The sequence below is a fragment of the Rhynchophorus ferrugineus genome, unplaced genomic scaffold, assembly GCF_030347505.1.
Source record: "Rhynchophorus ferrugineus isolate W39M unplaced genomic scaffold, kcgeb_rfMv2 rfM6, whole genome shotgun sequence".
Classification (NCBI taxonomy): Eukaryota; Metazoa; Arthropoda; class Insecta; order Coleoptera; family Curculionidae; genus Rhynchophorus; species Rhynchophorus ferrugineus.
Genome location: NW_027472585.1, coordinates 33,007,477 through 33,029,187, shown reverse-complemented (window position 1 = coordinate 33,029,187; position 21,711 = coordinate 33,007,477). Strand labels below are relative to the sequence as shown.

Sequence of the window (21,711 nt, the reverse complement as noted above, 5' to 3'; positions counted from 1 at the left end):
TATAATAAATCGTTATATAGCTTCTTCAACTATTAACTTCCTCAAAAAATGACGTGGTGGAACATATTGCAGATTGAGTGTGCGTATGATAGAATGATTAAACTAGGCAAAAACATTTGTCCGTCAAAAAAAACTGGAGATTCGCATTTGATGTCATAGATTTCTTGACAAAAATATAGCATCACAGAGCTTCTGCACACATCATACAACTATGATATCGGCTCCAGACTTCTTCCTCTTCGCCTGAGTGAAAAGAGACATGAAAGGACAGCACAATGGTTTGATTAAGGTAAATCGAGAGAACGTATGCAAATCATCTAGCTTCTGCATTCCAAGAGGTTTTCAATGATGCGTAAAGTTACTAGCAATGCTGAATTGATGTAGAATGGCCATATTTTGAAAAATATTAAGTCGATATGTTAATATTATCCATAGATTAAAAAAACCAGTCCATCAATACGACAATTTTTTTCTGTTTTTACTGTGCTAAACATTCTATTACGAGAATGAGCTTGAATGTGCTCTTGGATAATCTCAAAACAAAAGTTGATTTTTATATGGGTAATTTAACTGTTACCAGAGAAAAATTGTACTATCTAGTGATGGATAATATTTTGAAAAATTATTTACAATTATTCCTTATATTTACAAAACAGAATCACAAATAATTCATAGCCTTTGTAAAATACTTGTTCAATGATCATCTAGAATATATAAAAAGATAGTAAAACATTTTACATCGCAGTTTCTTTAAGCGGTGAAGCGGTATAAAATAATGTTAGTATTCCTCACATTTCGAGCTTTATATATCAAAATATACGTCAGTAGTGATGATACTGTTCATATTCACAAACTAAATTGACTTTAAGATATAAAGATTAACTATAAAGAACTATTAATATTTATCAAAAGAGAATTATTCAAAACATATTCGTTACCTTAACAAAGCCATATATAATGCATAGAGTAATAAAGATGCAAGGGCACAATAGAGAATATGCCTCCAACCTTCGTAAACATCGTTAGAAGTGGATAAAGGAAAATAGAGGTTTTGCTGTAATGGACCCATGATAATTGAATGTATTATACGAAAGATCGCTATCAGATTTTAATGAAAAATATCGAAATATATAATTTCACTGAATAATACATATAGATAATAGAAAAAATGTAAAGCCTACAGTATAGACTACAAGTTTTTTTCAGGTTAACAGATTCTTTAAGTATATTAGATACGTTCTTAGATATTCTGAGTTTACCTAGAGCTATAAATTTTACTATTTTATATAATTTTACTTTACAATAAATAAATGGTTTTCAATCTTGCACTAGAATAAGTGCATATACGTGGATTGGATTTGTGGTGGACCATCAATGTCGTCAATAAAAGTTGACGTCACTAAAGCGAAAAATAATATATCAATTCCTACCATTCCACGGATTTGTTTGGACATAAAATTAGTTGTTGCTCTACTGATAAAGACTTAATTTTCATAAAGCTGCCACTGTGGTCTAATCTTAGGAAACACTATGGAACAACCACCTTATTCACCTGATATGGTCCCGGTCAGTTCTTTCTCTTTCCGAAACTTAAACTGTTATTTCTAAACACATGTTTTCAGTTGACAGAGCGATAAGTAAGAAAATATTGAAAAATTCCCGGTAATTTTATGACAAATATCTATAATAAAAATAAATTATAAATGTTTAACGATATTATTAAAATTCATTTTACTTATAGATGGAATCAAGGTGCCGAAAGGGACCACGGTGACGATCTTCCTCTACGGGATGAACCGAGACCCGAAGGTGTTTCCCGAACCGGAAAAATTCGACCCGGACAGGTTCCTGCCGGAGAAACAAGCGGCGAGACACAACTACTCGTACATACCGTTCAGCGCCGGCTCTCGTAACTGCATTGGTAAGTCCAGTTATGGATTTCTGTTTTTTGCCATGGTAATATCTTGTCGACGTCGAACGCATTGGCGTCCACATGTCGCTATATTGAAAAATTGTTATATGTTATGATATATCAATTGATAATTATGATATTAGGAAATTTCAATATATATTTATTTTGAAAACAACCTTAAATGCCTTGATACAAAGAGACACTGAGGGTCTTTATCCATTAGAAAACAGACCAACCCGTGTCATTGTCAACCATTCGTATATGTTGACGTAATATTCCGGGTTTTGCAATTTTTCAAATTTTCAAAATATGTGCCAAAATAATTCTTTACAAATTTAGAACGTATTCAAAGACGAAGATTGTTATAAGGTAGCAATTTTATATAAATAATAGAACCTAGCAAAATTTATATAACCCGTATATAGCCCATATTCATAAAAATAAAGGCAAATAAAAGTCTATCAATGATTATCAATTATATATATATATATATATATATATATATATATATATATATATATATATATATATTTATACATTTTATTCTATAAAATCACTGAGTAGATATGTATTAAATATATGACTTAATTTTTCTAATAAGGTCTTATCTGATTAAGTTGTTCGCTCAGTTGGTGCATTTGATGGTTTTAGTATTTGTTGTTGGTAGGAATTTAGTGAAATTACTTGAAAGTAGCTGTAAAGTGTTCTTTTTACAGAGCTTGTAATACTTCATTTTCAAACATTAAAGACTGTGTAAAGTGTCAAGATCAAAATTACTACATATGAAGTGTTCTAAAATATTTGCACCAGACATCTGTTTTGCTATGTGATTCTTGGAACTTTGTGTCAACCTTTTTAAAATTATAAAGTCTGTGAAAATATATCTGTTCTAAATAATTTAGTGAAGAAAATATTTGTAAAAATTAAGTCATCATTGTTAAAGTTAATGTAAAAAAAAGTTATAATATTTAGAACAAATTATGAAACAAGGTAACAATTAATATTCAAATAAGCATATTCTACATGAAAACGAGCAGTGAATTTAACAATGTTTAAAAGGATTTTAAATATAATACTACCGAAATTACCAAGCAAGAGAAATAATCCATGAGAACAAAACAGATGCAACAAAACAATGACGAGGTGCGAGGAAAAATATTTTTGGGTGTTTGTTGAAGGAAGGGTTTCATTTCCAAGTACCATGAATATGATGAGCGCCATGTAGAATCTAATATCTCTTAAAATATTAGGAATAAAAATAATTTCCTCTATGTTTTCAGATGACTCTGGCTGTTATTAATGTTTCATATGTTAGTGACAGCTAATTTTCGTATATTGCCTTAAGTTTCATACCCAATCCCTTTTACTTTTGGTTTTATTGTGTACAGTATATTAAACTTGTACATGTGCTAGTCAATAGCAGGAGTCCCACTGAATGATTGAAAAATTGTACGGCAACGTTGCTCCTAATCTTTTACTTATATTTTTCTTTCTGTATTCTACGCCATGGCAATCTGTTTCCAAATATTAACCCTCTGTGTTGTCCAACTTCTAAACTGTTTGTTATATTTTTTAATGACTCTGATAGTTTATGCTATGCTGACTTTTTCCTGCTTCACTGTTTTCATATTGAAACCTATTGCTCATATTTTGAGGAATATTGAGGATATTCCTTAACGCTTTGCTCTGGAATCTTTATAATATTTCATATAATACTGTTATAAATAATACATAATGCTGTTGCTTGCTGTACCCCACAGTTGAATGTCCAGATTGGCTTAATGATGGCTTTGTATACTATCACTTTGCTCTTATTGTTTAAGTGGGAGTGGTGACCTGTTAACCTTACTAATATTGGGAATTATTTCAACCTTTAAAGATTGTGAAGCTAATGGTGAAGAAAACCCTGCTCTAGATAGCTGAAAATAGATAAAAAATTGATATTGTCATTTCGCATTACTCGATAAGCATTCGAATTAAATGTAAAAGAGCTTCTTGAGTCTTTAATTTACAGAATAAGTAGTTTTCTAACGATCTAAATCTGCTTTTCATATAGATATAAAGCGATATAGACATCAAAAAGCAATTTGTCATTTGTGAGCAGCTGATTCAAAGGCAAAATGTTAGCTTTGATCGACTCAAAAGTCGAGATATTTGTTCGAGATGGTTTTCAGAAGTCGCCCAAGAAAAGTGGGAAAAATCAATCTGTTGGTATTAATTGATTTTATGATATAATATATATAACTATATAATATACATATAATTGATTTTATTAGTTGAATGACGTAATTTGAACCTATTAACCCCAAATGTATAAGAAATAATAATAAGTGTATTTTTTAGAGAAAACAAAAGTGCGTAAAATATTTAAGACAATTCAGATTCAAATCCTATCAAAGCCTTGTGTTTATTGAACTATGGATTACATATTAATTCATGAAAATTAGATAATTGGCGTAACCGAGAGAATAGTACTTAACTGTAATTTATAAATAAATAACAGAATATTCATTACTATTTGCTGTGCCATTAGTTAACGTAAAACTAAACAAAGTTTTCGTTTTATCTATGACGTATAACTCAAACTTCCTAAAAAGAACACGGTATTGTACTCGTACTCGGTAAAAGTCACAAGACTATTTGAATAAAAAAGCAAATCAAAACAGACGAACTAGTTTGATTTCGCTTTAATTATCGTTTGTGATAAAAATTTTAAAAAATCCTGTAATCCCTGTAAATCCGGTTAAAAACAATAGAATCTCGTTACCTACTAATTTAATATTTTATTCCTAATTGTTGAGTATTTACTCAAATTATGATTTCATGGTCATTTATATAAAGTTTTAATTTATAATTTATTACCAGTAATATTTTATTTGTAGTTTTTCATATAATTATACGATATATAAGTAATACTTATTAACTTAAAACAGGAATATTGTTCTTTACGATTGATCATCACATGATTTTATGACAATCTATTTTCAATATTCTGAATATACTGGGCTGATAGTTTATACTGATAGTTTACAATTTATTTGCACTAGAAAATCTTAATTTACAATTATTACTGTTTTTGGAATAGTTCTTTCAAGCAATTCAAAAAGCAATAGCTACAGAAACGTTTTTGGATTGACAAGTATTTTCGGTACTTGATTATTTGTTGATTACTTTATTATATTTAATTATACTATTACAAATGGATTATGTCGAAAGACTTTTGATAGAAATGAATTGGTGGAAACCAAGTAAAGATAGGAAAGGCAGAAGGGCAATTTAAAATAAAATTCAGAACAATATATTGACTATTAGTTTATAACATATAGTTCTGAGTTATCAATACACAACATAGTATCCAAATGGTGCAGTATCCAACTTTGGTGGTCTATTGGAAGCTCCAATACAAATAAGTGGTAAATAATATGTGTTTTTTATTAGAAATACAGATCTCCATGGCAACTTAAAGTTAGCTATGGTTTAATTACGGATGTTAGTGATATTTACTCTTATATTAACCTATAATTTTTACTAACACTCAGGACTCGTGCTCAAAAGGCTTAGTCTGCTTGAGTCTCATCGTGTAAGATCCAGGCATATAAGCCGAAAGGTGGGAAAGGTGGTGAAGAAGATTTTGTTCATGACCCTGGGCAAGTTTTTTCATAGTTTCGATTTCTAAATCACTTTGCAGAAAAATACTTATTACATTTTCTTGATTAATTACATCTTACATTAGATATGCTTAGTACAACCTTAATTTATACATTAATTTATTACTACTGTTCTGTTGTAGTTGCATTAATACACAAGCAAGGCGAGTACGGGATTAATATATCAGTATGTATTTCCAAAATTAAATTTGGTTCGCTTCAATCTCCTGACTTCCTGCGTGTTGTCCAGTAGCTGTATTGCTTCCACGTTGCTGTGATTTAGCAACCTTATTTCGTGTTTTAAAGCGAAATCTTGGATCACTTCGTGTGTTCATTTGATTTCGAGGTCATCGTGCAGCTTTTCTTGGTTAAGTAGCAATAAGCATTGGTAATTAATCGTAGAACTTTGTTTTGGGTACGTTAGATAATTAATAGTTGGTTTTATGTCTAGTGCAACCTCATATTTGCACCCCATACGTTCAAATTGCCTTTATGATTCACTGATATACCAATCTCTTTGATTTTAGGTCAAGTTCAGAGTATCTTCCAACTAGTATAGTTGCTTGACTTTGAGTCTAATCTGCACTGATTTTTGTCTAACATGATGTTTCCAGTTTAATTTACTTTCGAGATATATTCCGAGGTATTTGGCTACGAAATTTATGTGTAATGTATTTATTTTATTTGCTCGCCAACTGTGGCTACAATAGGGTTTTGGGCAATAAAACTAGTAACTATGTTATTGTAAGTGTTTCTCCAACAATCTACAACCGATGAATTGGAACTACTAACACACTATTACACTTAATTAAACGACTATATCAAAATACACTATCGAACGAATATATATTTTAATTATTATTTAGTTAATTTAGGGCTTTGCCCTGACACTCCTTTGGTAGTTTTGTTTTTCTTCAAACTCACTCTCCATCTCCCTCCTTCTTCAAATCGATGAACCAAAACGCCATTTCCTTTATTTGCCTCTTAAATATTAGATTCAATTTCCAATGAGACATGCAATTTTGCGTGGGCAGGCAACTTCGTATTTTTTTATTTCACACGTATTTCGTGTTTCAAAAACCGTTTTGGGTCTGCCCATTAGAACAAAACGACAATAAAGCTATTGTTTATTTTTTTACCTCGTTTAGAATGCATGAAAAGGGAAGATAATGTTGAATATAGCCGGTGAAACTTAATTATTAATCATTTTCTGTCTTTGTTTCGTCTATGTTTCAGGATTTGAATATATGTTATAAATATAAATAAATACAGAAAATGTTAATACGTTCAGTGATTGATTGTGCTCAGTATTCACATGCTAACTAAACATATTGCTACCAACTTACAGCAAAAATAGATTTTATATAGGAAGTGTACGGTATAAAAGGGGCTATTTATTTTGCTAAATTGATTTCGGGTCATTGAAAGCAATCTCCCTTGTATACACTCTTTTAAAATTATTTTAATATATTCAATTAACTTATCCTAAGTGGGTTTATAGGGAATAAGTAGATCAGTATTTAGGAAATTTAGTTAACAAAAAGAGAATAATGGCAAAGTCACAATGAAACAATGAAACTGACACTTTGATCCAGAATAATACATAATGAGTTAATGATAGGTTAATTAAATAAACTGTCAACATCATTTTCGACTTGATTCTTCAGTGTTCAGTTTAATTTTTTACCAGGTTTACCTCTAGCACGATATTTGTTGGCGGTTTCTCGAGGCTTTCATAGTGCTTGATGAAATTTTGCTTCAAATAAATTTAAGTTTAAAATTATTAATAATAAATGTACATCAAGAATGTTTTGATGTTCCTCAACCCAGGGGTCAATCCTTTTGGTTATGAATATATTTGATAGCATAATAAATTCATTATAAAAGATACATAGATACTCATTTATAACAATTCGGCACACTGGGGATTACAGCATTGTGTGACTGAAGAATACTGGCTCTTGAAGAGTGAAGTATGTCTCTATTCAGCATTTTGTAAAAATCAATGTACGAAGAACGTCAGATTCATCATATCATAACTCAATTTCCCAATTATTAACTATTGAAGTTTTATGATTTAGGGCATCACTTCCATGAATTTTAGAATATTTATTTATCTGTGGAATTATTTTTGTTTTGTTGATATCCATACAATATTTGAATGTTCTTTTGTCATAAACTTTTTAGCTTTCATCTGCTTTCGATGGTCATATAATTTTGGGTTTCGTTCACTATTCTTCTTCGTCAATTATGCTTACAACCTATTGTGTATAATCCAAATTGTACAATTACAGTACCAAATGTGATGCTTTAAATAGTTTAGCTGCTTTTGTCATAGATGTTGCCATTTCAATTGAGCCAATGATCACTCTTTCTTCTGAAATATTCTACACGAATGTTTGTGATAACCTGTGTCGCTGAATAGAATTATAAATAACAAGAATAAATGCGATATATATTTTGTACTTAGGAATCAAATATCAATTTTTATTCTTATAAAAAGAGTTCGTGAAGAAACAAGCAAAGAAAAGCGGGCAAGATTTAAGAACGTGTTAGATGTAGAAAAGCCAGTACCATAGTCAGTATCTTTTATACACAGCCGATCTACCTACAACAAACATAACAACTGTGCAAGACATGTGCACACGGCACGGCAGTTTTAGCCTCTCATGCAGATCCAGACATAGTATCAATGAACCTACAAACACACCTAAATCAAATGCGGCTGAAAAGATGGCGTATAAAAGCCAATCAAACAAAATTCAGTCATATAAATTTTACGCGGCGTAGAAGAACATGTCAACGCTCAGCGAGATTGTTAATACGCTGCTCTTGATGTCGCAAGATTCAGCTTACTACTTCAGCAGTAGATGTCACTTTCTTCTTCAATGCTACAAATCTCAATTATGTGTACTTGTGCCTGTACAACACCTGTACTTACTCTAACAGGAAATCGTTGACATATACAACAGCAAATCCGACATTTTGTATATTTCCATTATGTCTGAATTAAAAACTTAATTAATTAATCAAGGGAACATGTTCATCTTCCAACTTTCCAAGTGAAGACTAGTATACAGTCAAAAATAAAACGAAAATTAATAAAAGCACACTCTCTACATCTTTTTTTATTACTCTTAGTAGTTCGACAATCTGCTCAGAGGGCAATAAATACTTGTTATGTTTATATTATATATACATGGCATGTAGAAAATCACTTCAATAAGTGGTCTCGATATATGTTCAATAATCAGATCAGATGGTGTTTCAATACTTTATATTGGAACCGTTGTATGTTTGATATATTAGACTTGCTAGCGCTTCCTATAGCCTTCCTGCTTCCTATATGACCAAATATCTCGTTGTCCAATGATAACTTACAATACAATTTGTAGAGTTTAAGTCGAAGTTTACGTTTGGCGAATATGTGCTTTTTCCAAGTTTGGCGTTGATCTAGGTGAATACATATATAGATATTTAGCATCCCCTGCTTGCGGGAGTTGATAATTATTGATATAGGCTGCTATGTATTCTAGTGGATTAAAATATCGGAGAAAGGAACGGTTGAGAGAACGAGAGAGAGAGAGGGAACTTTTCTAAAGATATTTACGTGCGATGTTGAGTTAATTATATTAAAAAATATCACCTGCCTTTTTATATATTTCATTATTTTAATCAAAATATCCCTCGCCAGAAAGCACCCCAAAGCCTCCGTATCAGATAACAAGAATCTTCTGTTCGAGACGACCCAACGATAAAACATTAAATCCTTTGCCCGCCGCCCTTAGAAGGGACAAGGAAAAAAAAACGAAATTCGTCTTAAATTAAACCAATCATATTTATGGGTTTAATTAAAATTTTCGTACAGCAAACAGACATAATGATAATGAGATTTTATAAGATAATATTAATTAAGTGAATAAAAAAGGAGGGGTTATCTGAATATAGGGTATGTTTATCTACAACGTAGGATGACTATATATATTGAGACTTTTTACGATTTTATTACAGGTGTGAAATGTGTTTTAGATTAAATTTGCCTGCTACAAATTAAATTTAAATGAAAAGTTCTTTATTTATCAAATTTTAGATTATTTGGTATCTTAGTTTATTTTTATTTATTCCGTAATATAATGCCCGAGTCGATAAAATACGCCTTCTATAGAGGCAACCCAAGAATCGATACATTTTTTGATATTTTACAAAATAACCAAACTGTTGTTCTGTCAGAGCGTCTTATACTCAGTTTAGCATATATACGTTTTAGTCTTTGAGGCTACATTCGAAGGGACACTGTCATGTAACAGGATTAATTTGTTACAAACCTATAAAATTAAGTACCTACTTAAAAGTTAAGAAAAAATAATTAACAGGTTTTTTAATGTTTGAATTAGTGAAATATCGTTAATGATTTTTTGAAAAAAGTTCGATCAAAAAATATCGGCCAAAAATATCGATGAATCAGAGTGGGTCGTGAATTTTCGGTACCATAAACCACAGACAGAGAAAAATATGAACCTGAATCTGACCTACTGAAAATCATGGATTGATTCAAGACAATCAACAATATCAAATGCTATAAAAAAAATTCTGCATGAACAATTAGAGATTATAGTTATATTTCCCGGTGGTAATATGAATTAGCAATGAAGATTATGGAATTAATCGCTGAATATTTTCTTGTGCGGGTTTCTGAACCTGCAGCTATTTTACCGGAAACCTATTCTGTCTCATTAATGGAATATGTTTCAGTAGTCCGTTAATGAGAATTTTTTCTGTAAAATTTCAATAAGATTGCAATCAAAATAGTTTTTACGCCAGTTAAAGTGTTGAAAATGCTGGATGGAATATTTTACTGTAACTATCATATATTACGTTATTTCTTCTTGTGACTATTAGTAACATTAATATAGACAAGATATACCACTTTAATGTATTGTATTTTAAATATATTGTTTGTTTTTGGGCAAAAAAAATCCGGACATTGCTTCTACAAAATTATAAAATTAAATTTGTTTCAGGACAGAGGTATGCCTTGTACAGCTTGAAGGCTTGCGTAGCCAAATTCCTACTGAAGTATCGATTGATAGAGGACCCTGATTTCCAAATTCAAGTCGGCACCTGTTCAGTTTTAAAGTCAATGAACGGATATAAGATGAAAGTAGCTTTAAGAAACTAATAATTTTTAATTAAATAATACTGAAAGGATAGTTAAGTTTGATTATATAATGAAAATAAATATACATAAATTCAATTATTTGTACTTTTAAAGTTTGTAGTTTTATTTATTTATGTTTTATTACTGTTAGTGTTTCAACAATTTGCCCCCAATGGATAATAAGTGTCTATTATAATAATTGGGTCTATCTAAAATATCTTATTCTAGGTTATGATCTTAAGTGTATATGCTTTTTTCTGTTCTGGCCTAAAAACCAGGCGGTGCAATGCATGACGCATACCTGGTCGCGGAGACTTGCCCTGGAGTGACAAGTTGGACCGGGTTAAGTGGGACTGCCTCTGGGCTTACCAATACACTAAACCGAAACCGCCTCACAGTTGACCCCTGTGGATCGCTACTGCTACTGCATTAAATTTGGTGATATGGCACCCGCTGATCGGGCAGCCGTTATAGGGTACGAGGGCCTGGCGATTCTATTGATTCGCGAACCTGAGTTAACACACAACTGGATACTGTTGTATGGGGGCAAAAGTTATGACTGTAACGACTGATGAGGTCGTTTCAGCCTGGAAAAGGGGGGAGCTTGGCGGTGACGCGGTGCTAAGCTCCCAGCATGTCGACCAGCTCGCGAACAAGCGCGTTTTCAGAAGAACTTGAGCTGAGTTGTTGTTTGTGGAATTATTGAGATATGAAGTGCTTGATTTCTGGAGTGTCAGTTTCCCTAGGAATTTGATTATTTCTGACAAATCATGGAGCGTTTAATATTCTCCTGAGGAGCTTATTTTGGAAAACTTGAAGCCGTTGTATATGTTTATTAGTCATATCAAATTTTAGGTAACGATTTAGTCTACGCGCTTTACTGTTATTTACTGTACTAATATTCTTTCAAAGTACGTAACACTAACGCTTTGTATTGTACTCGTTATGGGTTCTAGGTAATGATCTGAGGCTGTGATTATTGTGGCTGATCACTGACTGTAGCAAGATTTAGTGAAGAATATTCGCACAAAAAAGTCCTGCGGCACCAAAAGCAGTGTAACCGTTACTAATACATTTTACTTAATATCTATAGTACTTGCAACCGTTTTCCAGTTATGACATTATATTCAGGATTTTTTTACCTCTTTACTATTTGTTCAAATTCATTCACAGTAGTGTTTTATGGGACAGATTCAATAGAAATGAGGAATTTAGAGAGTGGAAGGATACATTTTTTAAAGGATTAGAGAAAACATCAGCTTGTTCTTTACTGTCCCTAACTCAGTTATGGCCATTATATTAGACTGATGGATTATAATGTTGGAATTTTCTTATTGTTTTCCATAGTAAATATTCTCTTGTCTCAGTTGACTTCAAATTTAAAAAAGAAGTATGCCTGAAGTCGTTAGTTCATTTCTCATTTTTCAATTTTCTCATATTTTTTTACAATTTTCTGCGCAATTGTGGTTGATATGTGTTTTTTTTACGTATTTCACTTAGTAAGTAATCGTTAGTAATCGCACACTACCAGGTGTACCGGAAAATCATTTGTCTGTTTGTGTGTTTGAACAAAACCATTCATCGGACCATTTTCTAACTTCTTCGAAATTGGCGCAGTGCTGCTCTGCTAGTGCGTAGTTCATTGATACGAAAAGTTGATAGTCAAACGGAGCAAGGTCTGGAGAGTACGACCGGTACGATAAAATGTCCCTTCCAACTGCTTTCAACGCTTCCTTGACCGGTCTTATTTATATTTAGTTTATCGTATATTCGGGCCCATTCTGGGCGTTTTTCCACGCCACTTTGGTTACACCAAACATAGAATCGCCTAGCGACCAAAATGATTTGGCCTTGGAGTCAATCGATAACCATGATTTTTTGCGGTTAGGGTTTTCAAAATAAAACCACTTTTCATTACCCGTCACTATGAAGAAATACAGCATTCGATACAGAAATGACTTCCATTACTTTTGAAGCAGCATTTCACACACGATTTTTCGATTTTTCATTTACCTGTCGTTCGTTTGATGTGACACCCATCTTCCGATCTCTTGGATTTCCCCATCGCTCGTAATCGGTCGCTAATTGTTTCTTGGGTCACATTTAACGCTTCTGCCAATTGTTTTTGATTTGGGTTGGATCTTCATCCAATAATTCTTCCAGTTTCGCATCTTCAAACATTTTCGGTCTACCAGAACGTTCTTTGTTCTGAAATTTCGAAACCACGTCTCACATGTTTTGAAGTTTAAAGCACGCTCGTCGTAAGTTTCTATCAATAAACAATGACTTTCAGCGGATTTTTCTTTTGATTAAACAAGAAGTTCAACATTTTCATAAGACAAAATTAACATGTATAAATCTATTACGGCATTACTTTCGCAAATATTACATGTATAGTTTTGAAGCTTGATCATAACATTGCATACTTAAGCCTAGAGATATCTGGTATAGTGCCTCCTAAATTTTTAATGTATTTTTTCAAGCTTTTCCTGTTTTTTTTTCGTATCTTTGTATATCCTATTATATACTTTACATTTTACAAAAACAAATATTAAAGATAAAACCGTTACTATAGAATTTTCACAGTAATATCTATAATAATAGGTTAACAAAAAACATATCATTACATATGTAATTTATAACAACTAATTAACTGATATAACAACTAAAAATGATCCTATATCATCTATTATATATAGAAAACTTTACTTATACGTAGAAGATTGCGACTTTTTACCGCAATCTCTCGTTTTTCCTATCGATTTTCTATCAAACGTATCACATAAAAGTAGCGGAATTAAATAAGCTACTGGGGATAACATCGTATCGCCCAGTGTGTCGGAGAAATGGAAAATGGCCCGAAATGGTTAAGCAGTTCTAAGTTCGAGGAAAACTCGCCCTGCGGAATTTCACCTTCCGTTTTGGGAATCAAGTTTGTTAGTTTCTGTAATTCGTCCGAATACCATCGATGCCATACGTCTAGAGATAACTAGTCGGATTAATTCGGCTAAACATTTCAAATAATTAAGGATGTTCATTAAATAAAAACTTAATACGCCTACTTCATTGAAACTGTAGGACGTGGTTCAAAATATTATTAGTTTTCTAACATCGTATTGAAAAGCCTTATAAGTCATAATGTTATTTAAAACCGAAGTTATTGTAAAAATAGTGATGTAAATACACACACATTCTTGCTATTGCATTATAAATAATTTTTGAACACATATGTTTACTTGATATAATATAATTTGTTGCAGCACTCTATAGTTCTGAACTCGCAGGCTATTTATGCTTTTACGAAAAGCCGAAGTGGGAAAATGGGAGTGATGCAATTTGCAGGAAAATATGCCCCCGAGCTGAAAGTCAATTTACACGTTGGAAAATCAATTTCCCGAACCGGTTTTTCTCTATGGGGTTTTGCTAATTGGCTCCAGTTGGTGAAAAGAACGTTGAATAACTGATACGGACGTACTTACCATTGATTGGAATATACGTGACGTTTCTGCCCTCGAAGTCAATAGAGATGCCATTTTCTCCCTGCAACAAATACAAACGAATTAGAGTTTGTGACGTTTTACTAATTCGTAATATATGACCATTAATAATGAACTTAAATGCCTTCAGAATGCCTACTTATTAATTTTACGTGGTCTTAGATCGAACAACAAATCATAGTAATATTTGGGTATTGGAATGCGAATGAAGCCACAACTATTAATATCTTGATTTAAAAAAATTGCAAATATTAGTATAATCAATAGGTTTCTGATATAATTAAGAACACCATTTTTTGAATTCGCTTTCAATCATAAACTAACTCTCATTTAAAAGTGATGCACTTATTTCAACGCTCCTCTACTTCTTTGGTGCCCTTTCCACATTTTTTGTTTTTCTTTTTGAGTTTTTTTCCAGTTGATAAATTGTTATTAACAAATTAAAAATTGGAATGAGATTAAATGTTGACTTATACGAGGGTCACTATTTATATTTCGGGAATTGGCAATACTGTTGTCATGTGAGACCATCTGACGGCTCCATCGTAAAGTTTGACATTTTTGACGATATACGTACTCAGAACATTTTGTCGCACGGACGCTATTTGCTTATTTTATCTTTAGTTGAAAGTTTCGTCTCGGCAAAAAATGGAACTGAATCGTGAATATTTTCGTACGATGATTTTTTACGATTTTCGACGTGGATCATCACAACAAGAGTGTATCAATCAACTTAATTTGGCGATAAAGCTCCATAAAAAATTACCGTGTATCGCTGGTTTAGTGAATTCAGTCGTGGTAGTAGTTCGCTGTCCGACAAGTTTCGTGAAGGTGGTCCAAAATCGGCTGTTGTGCCAGAAAACATCGATGATGCGTGCGAAATGATCACGCAGGATCGTCATGTCACCTATTGTGAAATTAAGGCATCCCTAAGCATTAGTTCTACCAGCATATATGCGATTTTACATGAACACTTTACATTTTTTACACTAAAAGCTGTGAGAAAGTTATGTTCGCGTTGGATACCACACAATTTGACAATCGCTCAAAAAAGGCTCATGTCGATTGGTGCAAAGAAATGCTTAAGAAATTCAATCGCGGTCCTTCGAAAGACGTTTATAAAATCATGGATATATTCGTATGAGCCCGAAAGTAAGCAGCAGTCGACTGTATGGCTGTTCCAAGATGAACCAAATCCAACAAAAGTTGTTCGCGCACAAGCACTTTAAAGAAAATGGTCACCTGTTTCTTCAAGAAAATTGATCATATTGCAACAGTGTGTCTAGAGCATCAGAACAGTAAATTCTGATTTGTACCAACCATTTGTTTGCCAAAAGTCTTCGGTAAAATAAGGAAAACAAACAAGAGACGCCGGATTATTCATCATGACAATGCGAGCTCTCAAACATCGGCTCAGACAAGAGACTATTTGAGGTTGGTTTATCCACCGTACAGCACTGATTTGGCATCCAATGACTTCCTTTGGTTCCCATCCGTGAAGAATAAACTGCGTGGTCAACGATTTTCATCACCCGAAGAAGCTATTGAAGCGTTCAAAATGAATTCATCAACAACAACTACAAAGGTTAGCAATGCCGGTGGATTGGTACCATGCAGTTCCAGGCTATAAAAGCCCATCACGACGACGTCTCGTTCTCTTTTCTTTTCCCCATCCCCTTGTAATAGTACCACTTCCACAGCGCTACCATACTTCCTCTACCTAACCTAATATCCTTTCAATTCTCCCGTCGGTCACATGTATAACTTAATATTAAAATAAACAGTATTTCTTCAACCAGTGTTTTCAGTTCTCGTGCAAATTCCTTCCAGAAATAGTAGTGAGTGTTTTGGTAAAATGTTTTGGTCGCAGCGGCACCACATATTTCGACCGACTCACCGACCCGACGAACATTCCTACACTTTGAAAATTGGTTTAAGCGTATGCAAAATTGTATCGATCATCGTGGCGGCTAATTTGAAAAACAATAAAAATATATTCGCAGCTTAAGTATTTGTTTTTTTCCTATTCTCGAAATATAAATAGTGACCCTCGTATCATGTAAAGGATGAAAAGACTCAAATCATGCGGTTCTATCAACAGTGATGCTATTTTCAGGGGATAGACAAAATAATCTAGTATATCGTGCAATATGATGATCTTATTGTATGTTGGCAACAAACAGTTCTATCGTGTAAATCATGCGATGCGTAAGTATTGCTCGATTACTACATGCTTTATTTTGCAACAATTAAAACAAGCGATAGATGAAATGTGTGTGATCGTACAGATATCGAGCGTCTGTGACCGAAACAACTGAATTATTTAATGTTTCATAAGCGGCAGTATTTACGCTACACAAAATATGGTAAAATATCATCGTCGAAGACGAATAGTGGTCGAAATCAAAAGCTATAGTTCTTCTATATTTTTTACCTATTTCATACATGTTAGGAATAAATAAGGGGACTAACACATGGAAAATAAAATTCAATAAGAACCCATATAAAAACACATCCTCTACAGTACCAATATCAATATTAAATTCAAAAAACAAAAATAAAAGAAGGAAACAAGAACTGAATAGTACAAATATACCGATGTTGGTTTAATGAAAGAAAATGCTAATTAACAAGTGTTTCATAATTAAGCCTTAAAAAATATACCTTCTAATTCTGTTATTACGACAATCAAGAGATTCGCAGGAAGGCGCGAGGAAAGACTTGACTTCCATCTTAGCACCAAAATATTGTAACTCCTGGATAACATTGGAATAAAACGCAGACTCAAGAGAACCATTGCTAAACCCTTTGTATCAAAAATCGTAAATTTGTAATGTATCGACCGCTACAAGCCTTTAGGCCACCACATCACCATCTACATCAAAGTCAAAGGTTGGCAACGCTGGTGGATTGGTACCATGCGGTTCCTAGCTATAAAAGAGCACCACGACGACGTCCCGCTCTCTTTTATTTTCTCTACCCCCTTGTAACAGTACACTTCCACAGCGCTACCTTATTTCCTTTACCTAACCTAATATCCTGTCCATTCTCCCATCGACCTCATGTATCATTCAATATCGAAATAAACAAGTTTTTATTCAACCAGTGTTTTCAGTTACCGTGTGAATTCCTTCCACAAAATAGTAGTGAGTGTTCGGACAAACAATCGCATCGACGGCCACATATTCCGACCGACCGACCAGACGAATATTCTTACAATTGCTGACCCCGACGTGATTGAAATGCCTAACAGGTAAACCAACTCAACATAAGCCACTCGACAGATGCTTGACACGTGCATGTAAGGATAGCACGAGGTATGGGACCCATCAACATCACATAGTCGACGTTATCCCACGAGACTAGCCTGATGGACGAAAACCACAGAAGCCCATCAATCATAACATCGACACATGAACACCCTTGTATCACGAAACGGGACACGTAAGGCACTCCACTTGTAGGTACCCTCAAACAAATCGGAACGCCCCAAGACGAACGACGTCCTTCTACAACTTCGATGCCAGCTGATCCTGTAAAACCCCTCGCTCAGGTTGTGATCTCCATCTCATAAATAATTTTTAGGAATTTTTAGGAACCTGTACCACATAGAGGTACGTTGCACGGCAGTTTCACTAGGGGGGGAGACATGTGGGGACCGCCCCGACCCTTTAGGCCACCACGCATTTATCTACATCAAAGTCAAAGATTGGCAACGCTGCTGGATTAGTACCATGCGGTTCCTGGCTTTTATTTCCTGGAACCGGAATTTTTTTTTTTTTCCTGGTCTTTTATACCACCACGACGACGTCTCGCTCTCTTTTCTTTTCTCTACTCCCTTGTAACAGTACACTTCCACAGCGCTACTTTACTTCCTTTACCTAATCTAATATCTTGTCCATTCTCCATCGACCACATGTATCATTCAGTATCGAATTAAACAAGTTTTTATTCAACCAGTGATTTCAGTTCCCGTGCGAATTCCTTCCACAAAATAGTAGTGAGTGTTCGGACAAACAATCGCCAGACGAACATTCCTACAGTAATAACATCTCATATTTGTTAATAACGAAAATTTCTATAAGATATGGGTTGTTTATTTCGAGATTTTGTCAAATTATGATGACTGCCTGGCATCTGACATTATATGTCACAAGACAAAATATATAATTTATGAAAAGGTTTTTATATAATAACTAACAGGACGGTGGCTTTAATTATAGTACCGAGCTCGATTAAATAGAAATTAGAGTACAAAGCACAAACACTAGTATAAATAACTTGCCTCTAGTATAATACCTATTTTAAAGTAAGTAGGACATTTGTGTTTATCATTAGTGATACCTATACCTCCCATTGTGAGAATTTCTTACTATAAAATAGTATAAGCAAAGCCTGTATGTAATTATAAATATTTAACATTTCAAAGGGCTAGTGCTAATGAATAGAATAACATGAATACATCACTAAATCAACTAATAACACTTGTTCCAAGCGGATATCAGATTACTATCTCGTGTTGACCCTCAGACCGGCAATATAGTATGTTATTATAACTTTGTTATCGAGGAAAACTAAAAAAAACTTAAATACAATCCTTATTATAATAATAATGTATAATTATCAATTAGAGTATATTCGATTGCGCAATCCACATCAAGTAAATGCCTTAGAATTAAAATAATTATAAGGACTCTAGAATTAAAAATAAGCGATCGTGCATATGTAATGACTGACATAAAGTTAAGGCAAAATAATATCATAAATAAATAAAGCTAGGCGGGCAGGAAGTTAGGGCATAAGTATTACTATGTAATAACTTGTAATCTATTTATCTACTACTTATTAACATTTAAAAATAATTCATAAATTTAAACTCGCTCAAGATAGATTTTTTCTAGATACTGTTATATTATTTTTTATTATTATTTAGCTAAAGTTTTTATGGTAGCAGATAGCTAGGGATGAGTCAAGTTAGACACAAATGGGGTTTTTAATAAGGGTGGGCCAATATTGGCAGCTTGGGCTACTATCTGCATTATTTGTCGTTTACTATTATCTCACTCAAATCGCCATCATCCAAAAATCATATCAACCACATAACTTTAATATTGAGGATAATTATGACCTTCTTCTGATTGATTCTTCAGATCACAGCCCCGTTATTTTAATGATAAGCGACACAATAATAAATATATCCCATTTAAAATCACCCATTTATTTATTATTTATCACATATTTATTGATTTGATTAATTTGAAAATAGATAATATCTAATTATTAATATTATAAAATATATAGTCGTATATAAAATAGATTAGAATATGTATATTTAACAGGCCAATTGAAAAGTCGGCCTGACACATAGGTGGCGCTGCTAGGACTAAATCCATATGTTTTTAGTTAGTCCTAACCCTTAAAAGATCCGTGTATAAATTTGACAGCTGTCGGATCATTAGTTTGCGAATTTTGAGCATTTTGAGTGAAGCAACTTTTGTTATTGTGAAAAAATTGATAAAAAGGAATTTCGCGTATTGATATACAGTTGAAGCAAAAATTTCCGGAAACTACCCTAGGAAAATCAACGATCAAGGATTGGTATGCTAAGTTTAGACGTGGTGAAATCAGCACCGAAGAAGGTGAACGCAGTGAGCGCGGACAGGTATGTGACAATGGATGAAACATGGCTCCATCATTTCGCTCCGAAGATGGATCCGGTCCAAAGCGTGGGGAAACGCAACAGTCGGCTGGCAAGGTTATGGCGTCTGTATTTTGGGATACGTACGAAATAATTTTTATTGACTACCTTAAAAAAGGAAGGACCATCAACAGAGACTATTACATTGCGTTATTGAACCGTTTAAAGGACGAAATCGAAGACTGCATTTGAAGAAAAAAAAAATGCTGCTTCACCAAGCCAATGCACCGTGTCACAAATTAGTGAAAACTATGGCAAAAATCCATGAATTGGGTTTCGAATTGCTTCCTCATCCACCGTATTCTCCATATCTGTCTCCCAGCTCTTCTTCTGTTTCAGCTGATTTTCTGTTCTCAGATCTTAAAAGAATGCTCGTTGGGAAGAAATTTTCGTCCAATGAAGAGGTAATCGACGAAACGACAAATCGTACTACAAAATGGTATCGAAAAGTTGGACGGTCGCTATGATCAGTATATCACCCTTGAAGGTAATTATTTTGAATAAAAAAAAATAATTTTGCCAAAAAAATGTATTTTATTATGGTAGATATACATAAAATATGTTTATAATATATAAATATGTTTTGCTAAATATGACCGAATATTTATATAAATAAACTTTCGTTTAGATTAAAATATAAATTACACGACCTACGCTTTAGGCCAACTACTTTAGGCACTTTTACACCTTTAGGCACGCCTACAGCAAGTCAAAGGTTGGCAACGCTAGTGGATTGGTACCATGCGGTTCCCGGGTTTCAAAGACCATCACGACGACGTCTCCCTCTCTTTTCTTTTCTCTACCCCCTTGTAACAGTGCCACTTCCCAGTTCAGTAAACACCAAGACCACCAAGCCATATTCCAAGATTATACGCACCTATACCCGTCGGTTATACCCAATATGGGTTTTACGAGCACCATATTATCATCAAACAACTTCCCTGGCCAGCACAATCGCCGAATCTCAACATAATTAAACCGAAAGCTCCCCATTTAGAGCAGAGAGTGAAGGGTGAAAATCGTTCTTCTATATCACTGAAACAATTGATACAAAAATGGAGGAACAGCCCATTGCAAATTATTCAGCCACTTTACCAATCTATTTCGCGAAGAATTGTAGCTGTTTTAAAAGTAAATCATGGCTCAAAACTCTTAATTAAATATTGTATATATCTCAGGTGTTCATATTATTTTCTCCATCCAATGCACATTGTTAAATAGCTTACAGCATTTGACCTGCATTCATAGATTTTATACAAACTACTTATATATGAATCATATATTTAATTTAATAATTTTTATACAATTTAAATACGTTATCAGCCATAAATATAAAAAATATCTAAGGATAGTGACACCGTACAAATAAACAACGATTATTATTGTATAATCGTAATCCATACGAAGTAGAATGAAATCAATATGCATATATGCATTAATGAATTCATTATCGAACATTCCTCTTATCTCATATACCATTATTATTTACTGCGAATTCTTACATTGCATTTTATCGGTTAAACTAATAAAAAATGTTAATATGGTGAATAACCTTTATAGAATTAGTTCCTTTCACAAACACTTAATTGATGATTCCAAAATAAAAAAAAACATATACTTAAGTCATTTTATTTTTAATTATGTACGAAAAATCTTTTCGCTTCAAAAATTACTTATCATCAATAATTTTCTCTTTTTTTTTCATATCTTTCTTATAACAGGGTTATACCATGTCGAAAGAAAAGTGTTGGTTAGACAGCGATATAATCATTGAAATGGCGTGTCAGCCAAGCCATGCT

At 33.2% G+C, this 21,711-nt stretch overlaps 2 protein-coding genes across 6 annotated transcripts in view; one reads left to right on the top strand and one right to left on the bottom strand.

Annotated features, from left to right (window-relative positions):
* Window positions 1-10,830, top strand: part of Cyp4h10 (cytochrome P450 monooxygenase CYP4H10) — a 30,505-nt gene extending 19,675 nt beyond the window's left edge. Inside the window, exons 7-8 of the mRNA XM_076407078.1 lie at window positions 1,742-1,921; window positions 10,581-10,830. Of these exons, the coding sequence (XP_076263193.1) occupies window positions 1,742-1,921; window positions 10,581-10,738 (338 nt within the window). The 3' untranslated portion in view covers window positions 10,739-10,830. The remainder of the gene's footprint in view (window positions 1-1,741; window positions 1,922-10,580) is intronic.
* The window catches only part of LOC143198089 (uncharacterized), a 254,549-nt gene that overhangs the window by 61,547 nt on the left and 171,291 nt on the right, over window positions 1-21,711 (bottom strand). For all 5 annotated transcript variants that reach the window (XM_076407049.1, XM_076407054.1, XM_076407053.1 and 2 more), the window contains exon 2: window positions 14,197-14,257. In XM_076407049.1, the coding sequence (XP_076263164.1) occupies window positions 14,197-14,257 (61 nt within the window). The remainder of the gene's footprint in view (window positions 1-14,196; window positions 14,258-21,711) is intronic.